Source organism: Tupaia chinensis, unplaced genomic scaffold, assembly GCF_000334495.1.
Source record: "Tupaia chinensis unplaced genomic scaffold, TupChi_1.0 Scaffold000442_1, whole genome shotgun sequence".
In the NCBI taxonomy this organism is placed as follows: Eukaryota; Metazoa; Chordata; class Mammalia; order Scandentia; family Tupaiidae; genus Tupaia; species Tupaia belangeri.
In genome coordinates, this window is record NW_006159947.1 from 70932 (window position 1) to 79179 (window position 8248).

The 8248-nt window shown below is 47.9% G+C and overlaps 1 protein-coding gene across 1 annotated transcript in view; it reads left to right on the plus strand.

The window, feature by feature from the left end:
* Nucleotides 1-5274: 5274 nt before the first annotated feature.
* TMEM33 (transmembrane protein 33) overlaps nt 5275-8248 on the plus strand; it is a gene marked incomplete at its 5' end in the record, with an annotated part of 18231 nt that continues 15257 nt past the window's right edge. Inside the window, 2 exon segments of the mRNA XM_014590420.2 lie at nt 5275-5369; nt 5856-6043. Of these exon segments, the coding sequence (XP_014445906.1) occupies nt 5275-5369; nt 5856-6043 (283 nt within the window).

Consider the following 8248-nt stretch of genomic DNA (forward strand, 5'->3'; position numbering starts at 1 on the left):
CGGGCGCCGTGGGGAGTGCGCGCAGGGCGGGCCGGCCGGGTGCACGTTGGGGCGGGGAGGGAGCGCGGCGTGGCCCCGGGTGCCGGGAGCCCGGCTCTGCGCTCTGGGGTTAGCGGGTGGGCGGGCGGAGCTGCGGATCGCGCTGCCTGAGTGCCCCCGAGGCTGGCCTGGAGCGAGCGGCGCTTCCTTGCACGCCGGGGAAGGGGCCTGGCCCGCCCCGCACCTGTACCCGGGCGCCCGGCCCCGGGGTCGAAGTGCGCCCCGGGTCGGGCCGGGACTCGCATCGCGTGGCGCACGCGCGCGCTGGCGGAGAGCGTTTCCGTCCCGTTCCTGCCATTATCTAGAAACGGCACAATAGAGGAAATGGGGCGTGTTTCTTTTTCTCTTTGCCCTGAATGAAGTAGTCTCGTAATTTTTTTTCATTTTCGAGACGCAGTTCCGTGTGTCGTCTGCACGCTATGTGCACCTGTAGCGTTGTCATTTAGTCTTTAAACCTCACGAATGTATGCAGTAGTCGGATCACCTTACCAGCGTTTCTCGTTATCTCTGTGTACAGTTTCGTATTTTTGCTTATCCCTTTGAGAGTTAGCTGGGATGGTTCACCCCGAAATACCTAAATACTAAATAATTCAGCATTCCACATGAGCACAATGGAGTTATCACATCCGAAGAATTGAACGTCTCTGATACATGTATACTTAATTACAGTCCATGTTTTTGTTTTTCTGAGAGAGAGGTTTTTGTTATAGGGCATTTGCACTTAGCAGAGAGGGGAGAGAGAGGCAGGCAGAAGGACAAATCACCCCCCGGGCCCATGGACACACTGCCATCCTTCTCCCTTCTCCTCTGGGGATTTTGGGCATGCACACATGACTGAGTTTTAAGCTGCCAGGTCCGGGACTGGAACCGCTGTCAACTATATGGGAGTCCAGCGATGTAACCATTATACCACCTGCAGGTCCCCTGTATGTTCTTAATTGCCCTTTAAATGTGTTTCCTCCTCATTCAGTCAAAAGCATGGGTTCCATTTACTGGTCATATTCCCCCCCCCAGGTTTTTGCTATAGGGTGCTGCGCTAGCCAGACAGAGGGAGACAAAGACAGAAATCGAGAAATCACCCCCCAGGGGGAATGGCCATGCCACAGTCCCTTCTCCTCTTGAGATCTTGGGCATTGGGCATGCATGCACATGCACCCGGCGTGAGTTTAAGCCAGGTCTTGAACCACAGTCGACTACTTGGGAGTCCAGCAACATAGCCATTACACTAACTGCTGGTCCCAACTGGTCATATTTCTTTAGTCTCTTTTAATGTACAACGGTTCTCCTCTTCTCTGTTTTTTCTTTGTCTTTTTTACATTTTTTTTTAAGAATTATTTTATTTAACTTTATTTATTTATTTTAACTTGACCAGAGGGGAACAGACAGAAAGTGAGAAAGCAAGCCACCAGGTGTGGGACTCGAACCATGCTCAGCCATGTGGGAGCCTGGTGCCATTAACCACTACACCACCTGCCGACCCTGACGCTGATGGTTTTCAAGAGTCCAGACCTGTTGTTTTGCACAATACTCCTTAAATTAAAGTTGTCTGGCTTTTTTTCCCCACATGACTAGATTCATGTTAAACATTTTGTCAGGAATATTACATACGTGGGATTGTGCCCTTTGATTGCTTTATACGCATCAGGAAGCATTTCGTGTTGAATTATTCCATTGTCAGAGAATTTGAGTTTGTCTACTGGCCCCAAAGTTTGATTACTTGGGCAAGATGGTGTCCACCAGCTCCTTAAAACTTTTCTTTTTCCTTTTAAGGTTTTTGCTATAGGGCGCATGTGCTGGCCAGAGACAGACAGTGAGAGGGAAGGTGAGAAATCACCCCTGGGGAGATGACCATGCCGGAGTTTCTTCTCCATTATCCTGGGATTTGGAGCATGCATGCACAAGTGCCCAGCTGCTCCTCAAGCTGCCAGATCCGGGACTCGAACCTCTGGTGGCCATATGAGAGTCCTGCTCCCTAACCACCGTGCCACCTGCTGGCCCCTTAAAACTTTTTTTATTGGGAATCAGCAGATGACGTAGTGGTTATGTTGGTAGACTCCCACATGGCTGACCGTGGTTCAAGCTCTCAACCCGGTGGCTTGGAACTCATACCAAGCATGTATGTGTGCGCGCGGCACGTGCATGCGTCTAAGGTCCCAGGGAGAGTATGGAGGAGAATGGATTATGGCGTGGCCATCCCCCTGGGGGTGATTTCTCGCTTTCCCTCTCACTGTCTCTCTAGTGAGTACACATGCTCTGTAGCAAAACCTCTTGATACCTTTTTTCTTGTATGATGAGATGCGTGTGTATACGTGTATGAAATGAAACAGCCCAGTGATCATAAAGGGAGCATCCTAGCAAGTTTGGAAGGCAGTGTTGCAAAATTACATTTTTTTTTTAATACTTATTCATTTAATTCCATTTGTTATTATTTTTTTTAATCTGAACAGAGAGAGAAAGGGAAAGTGAGGAAGCAGACTGCCAGGTTCAGGACTCGAACCGTGATCAGCCATGTGGGAGTCCAGCACCCTTAACCACCATGCCACTTGCTGGTCCTGCAAAATTACATTTGAAAGTGTCTTATGGAGCTTGAGAATTCCCAGAGAAACTGAGCACAGTGAGCTAGATTCACGCCTCCACCTGACCCCTGCTAATCCTGTAACCTTAGAGGGCTCCCTGTGGTGGGTCTGAAGACAGCAAACCTGATGCAGGTTTCATATTTCTCAAATTCCCTGCACGTGGTACAGAAATAGGCACCGAAACATTCCGAAATCTCGGCCCAGCCGCTGGGGTGGTGGTGAAGGCGGCCAGGTCCCATGCGGCCAGCTGCAGGGTTGCAATCTCAAACTGGAGCTTGCAGACATGCACAGAACCCGAGAGGAGGAGAAACTGTGGCGTGGCCATCCTCCCTCCCCGCGATGGGAGCAGTTTCTCACTGCGTGTGTGTGCGTGTGTGTGTGTGTGTGTGTGTGTGTATCCAGCGAGGGCAAATGCTGAGTTTCAAAGTCAATTTAAGGGAAACAGCGACCATATTTCTAAATTCAAATAGGAAACAGTCAAGACCATCATCACACACAGTAACGGCAGTACTTGGTGTGCGAAGCTTTCGTTCGCCACTGTGCGTTTGTATTGTCCTTCATGTTAGATTTGCGTGCATTTTAGTCAGGAAGTGTAAAAGACCCTTTAGAATTTAGGTGAGACGCTCTTTCTGCCATCCTGGAGCCTGTACAGGTCTGCTGGGAACAGGACTTCTAAACAGCAGCTATGTCTGCAAGGCTGTGGTCCAAGGCCATTTTTGCTGGCTATAAGCAGGGTCTCAGGAACTAAAGAGAGCACACAGCTCTTCTTAAAGTGGAAGGTGTTGGGACCAGCAGTTAGCATAATGGCTATGTCGCTGGACTCCCATGTAGTTGACCACGGTTCGAGTCCTGGACCCGGTGGCTTAAAACTCACGCCAGGCACGTGTGCGTGCATGCCCAAGATCCCGAGAGGAGAATGGAGGAGAAGGGATTGCGGCATGGCCATCCCCCCTGGGGGGTGATTTCTCGCTTTCTGTCTGTCTCTGTCTGGTGAGTGCACGCGCCATATAGCAAAAACCTCTCAAAAAAAAAAATTGAAGGTGTTTATGCACGAGATGGGATGGAATTCTATTTAGGCAAACAACGTAGTGGCTCCTGGTGGCAAACCAAATAAAACCAGAGTCATCTGGGGAAAGGTTACCCATGCCCATGGAAATAGTGGCATGGTTTGAGCCAAATTCCAAAGCAACCTTCCTGCTAAGGCCATCGAACACAGAATCCGTGTGATGCTGTATCCCTCAAGGATTTAACATAATGAAATGTAAATGAATAAACGTGGACTTATGTTGTAAAAAAATACATAAATAAAAAGAATTTAGGTAAGACATGTGATAATGGAAAAACAGATTTTAGGCTCTTCGATGGTAGTGGACCAGTCAAGGGGAGAGCAGCAAAGGGAAAGACAGAATGAGGAGAAACGGGAAGGGAAGGCTGGGGGTGTTAATCTGGGCCAGCGACCGGGGTGACGCTTGTGAAGGAGCTCACCCCGGAGGAAGAGTCGAGCTCGGAGCAGCGGGTTCCAGCACGACCCACCTGGCAGCCATTGTGTGCGCACGAGGCACGAGGCGTGCCGGGCCTTCCTGTCCGTGGGGAACTCAGCCGTAGACCAATGACCGAGTTGATGGCGACTGTCCCGTGGTTTCACACTTCTCCTTTAAAAGGTTTATTTCGTCCGCAGTGGCTTTGTGTGACGCCTTCAGACTCAGCTCTGAGACCTGCCTATTCCAACGTATTTTTCTAAGAATAGGCATCGAGGGTCTCTTGAGAGCAATTAGTTTTTATTTAACGTTCTTTTTAAAATAGCTGGAGCCCGCATTACATGTGCTGAAGGGCACAGACGATTGTAGTTAAGTTTCTGATCAAATGTTTTTTCTAATTATTTTTGTTTGCTTGCTTTTGTGTATTTATTTATTTTATTTATATTTTGGAGAGGTTTTTGCTACAGGGCGCGTGCACTCTCCAGAAAGACAGAGAGAGACAGAAAGCGAGAAATCACCCCTCAGGGGGGATGGCCACGCAGCAATCCCTTCTCCTCCATTCTCCTCTCGGATCTTGGGCACGCACGCACACGCGCCCGGCGTGAGTATAAGCCATCGGGTCCGGGACGTGAACCGCGGTCAACTGCATGGGAGTTCAGGGACATAGCCATTAGGCCACCTGCTGGTCCCATGTTCTTAGTGTTTGCTATAGGGTGTGTGTGCTCGTGGTAGAGTGGGAGGAGTGAGAAATCACCCCTTGGGAGATGGCCACACCACAATCCCTTCTCTCCCATTCTCTCAGGATCTGGGGCACGCACACATACGTGCCTGGCATCATTTTAAAGCTGCTAGGTTCGGGACTTGGACCACACAGTTGATTTTGTGGGATCCAGTGCCTTGAGCACCATGCTAACCTCTGATTATTTTTCACATGTCACCCGGCCTTTTCTGTTTACTTGGATACTTCTTGTGCTTTCCATGTCACAACCACAGGCCGTTTGGATTTGTCATGGAGCCTGTAAGTGAGATAGTTCATTGCTGCAGAGTGTTCATTTGACGATCTAAAAAACAAACGTCGTGAAGTTGGTGTAAGACCTTTTACGTAGGAGTACAGCTGCATCTGTCTAATCTTGACGACATCATTTGCAGGCATAGTTTAATACTTTCCTTTTTAAATGTAGCAATTCCTGATGACCAATAAGCTGGACACGGCGATGTGGCTCTCCCGCCTGTTCACGGTGTACTGCTCCGCTTTGTTCGTCCTACCTCTTCTCGGGTACGTACGGCCTGGCCTCCTACCTGTGACAGTCAGATATTCAGTCCGCTCTTAGGGAATGCCTGTGGGTGTCAGAATTGGAAAACCTTACACCGTTTAGGGACGAGGGCAACTCAAGTCCCATCCTTAAGGCACTAGAATAACCCAGTAGTATCTTCAGCGGGAGGACGATCGTTTATCTTGTGCTTTGTGAAACTACGGTCATAGTAAACATTTTAAGGAAAAAATTAATATGCGGGGCTGAGGAGTTCACGTTTGCATCTTGCCTTTAACTAGACAGGAAGGAAGCACTGCTTTGGCCAGTTCGGCTGGGCTTATACATAGGCAGTGAGGCTTCCAGGAAGAGACTGGCTTCAAGGGTTCATTTTTTTCCTATGGACACTTAAGTGATTTAGGTGTTGTGCAATTATGATGCAATTCACAAAGGAGGAAGAGACGAAGCAGTTGTTTATGTCTCAAGATAATCCGTCCTCTGGTAATTTGCAGGTTGCATGAAGCAGCGAGCTTCTACCAGCGGGCTTTGCTGGCGAACGCTCTTACCAGCGCTCTGAGGCTGCATCAGAGACTCCCACACTTCCAGCTGAGCAGAGCGTTCCTGGCCCAGGCCTTGCTAGAGGACAGCTGCCACTACCTGCTGTACTCACTCATCTTCGTCAACTCCTATCCCGTCACAAGTATCCTTTCCTGGTTTTCTTTACATTCCAGTCGCCAAGTAAGGCTGTAGGAAACCTCTGGATTCTTTTCTGCTGCAGGAACGACTCAGCAATGAGGGTTTTCCATAAAGCGTGGGTTGGTTCGTTGGCACTTCATTTGAATGGAGATATGTTTAGTGTAAGAATTTCTGACTCTGTAACGTGAGAGCTAAACTTTAAAGAGCTGAGTTGGGGAACTGGCAGGTGGCGTGGTGGCTAAGGCGCTGGACTCCCATGTGAGTGATTGCGGTTCAAGTCCCAAACCTGGTGGCTTGTTTGCCTACTTACCCTGCCCCTGTCTGTCTCTGGTCAAACTAAAAAATAATAATAATAAAATAAAATACAATAATTCTTTTTGTTTAAGATAGAGATTTTTGCTATAGGGCAGGTATGCTCACAGGAGACAGAGAAACAGAACGCAAGAAATCATCCTGGTGGAATGGCTACACCGCAATCCCCTCTCCTCTCAAGATTTTGGGCACGCATGTACATGTGCCCAGTGTGAGTTTTAGGGTCCGGGACTCAAACTGTGCTTCACTGCATGGGAGTCCAGTGATGTAACCATTACACCATGTGGTGGTCCCCAAATACAATAATTCTTGGGGAAAACGAAGAGCTGAGTTGGAAGTTTTAAGCTTTGTCTATCTTTGTTCTTGCCTCTTCTATGCTTCTGAATCAGCAACAGATGTTTTAAAATTTAGATTGAAGCATAGCCTCCAAGGACTTACTTTACTATTTAAATGTTTCTTTTATTTATTTTATTTTTTGGAGAGATTTTCACTGTAGGGCGCGTGCGCTCGCCAGACAGACAGAGAGAGACATAGAGACAGAAAGCGAGAAATCACCCCCCAGGGGGGATGGTCATGCCGCAATCCCTTCTCCTCCATTCTCCTCTCGGGATCTTGGGCACGCACGCACACGCGCCCGGCGTGAGTTTTAAGCCACCGGGTCCAGGACATGAACCGCGGTCGACTACGTGGGAGTCCAACGACATAGCCATTACGCTAACTGTTGGTTCCCAATGTTTCTTTTATTTTTTTAAGAGAGATTATTGCTATAGGATGTGTGCGCTCGCCGGAAAGACAGAGGCAAAGAGACAGCAAGAAATCAACCCCCAGGGAGATGGCCACACCACAGTCCCTTCTCCATCATTCTCCTCTCTGGATTTGGGGCCATCAGGTCCAGGACCCAAATCACGGTTGACTGTGTGGGAGTCCATCAGCATCACCATTATACCATCTGCCAGTCCTAAATTCTTTTATTTTTATTTAATTCACTTTTTTCTTTTTATTTTTGTCTTTTTCAAGGTTTTTGCCATAGGGTGGGCGCACATGCCAGAAAGAGACAGTGAGAGGGAAAGTGAAAAATCTGCCCCAGAGGGATGGCCATGTTGCAGTCCCTTTTCATCCATCCTTCTCCTGGGATTTGGGGCAGTGACGCACACATACCCAGCATGAGTTTTAAGCCGCCAGGTCCAGGATTTGAGCAGTGGTCGGCCATGTGAGTGTCCAGTGCCTGAACCACTATGCCACCTCCTGACCCAAGAGTATCTGTATTTTTAAAATTTAACTGTGTGTGTGTGTGTGTGTATGTGTAGATCATCTTTCAGGAAATTATTTTGTGCTTTAAGAGGTGCTGCTGTAAGAGCTTTTGAATATCTATTATTGCAGCCAGCAAATGGCATAACGGTTACTTTACTGGACTCCCACATCATCAACTGCAGTTTGAGTCCTGGACCTGGTGACTTGAAAAATCTCACCGGAAGTGTGTGCGTGCATGCCCAAGATCTTGGGGGGAGAATGGATTGCAGCTTGGCCATCCCACCTAGAGGATGATTTCTCACTTTCCCTTTCACTGTCTCTGCCTCTCTTTCTGGTGAGCACACACACCCTAAAAAGAAGAATGTATGTATATTTCTGACCCAACTGTACACGGTGGAAGGCACAATAAAATACTTATTTAAGACTAAGTATTATTACCTATTGATAATGCCTGTGTTTCTGAAGTATCAAATTTAAAATAACTTCCTGTAAGTCTGAAAGAAAATAGGAGGAAACTGACATTTCTTGAGGAACTTTCTTTGCCAGTATATAGGAATTTGACATATTCAATCATAGTACTCTGAAAAAAATCATCATTAATGCTACTCAGCGTCCAAATCCTTAGGACATACACACACACTGACTA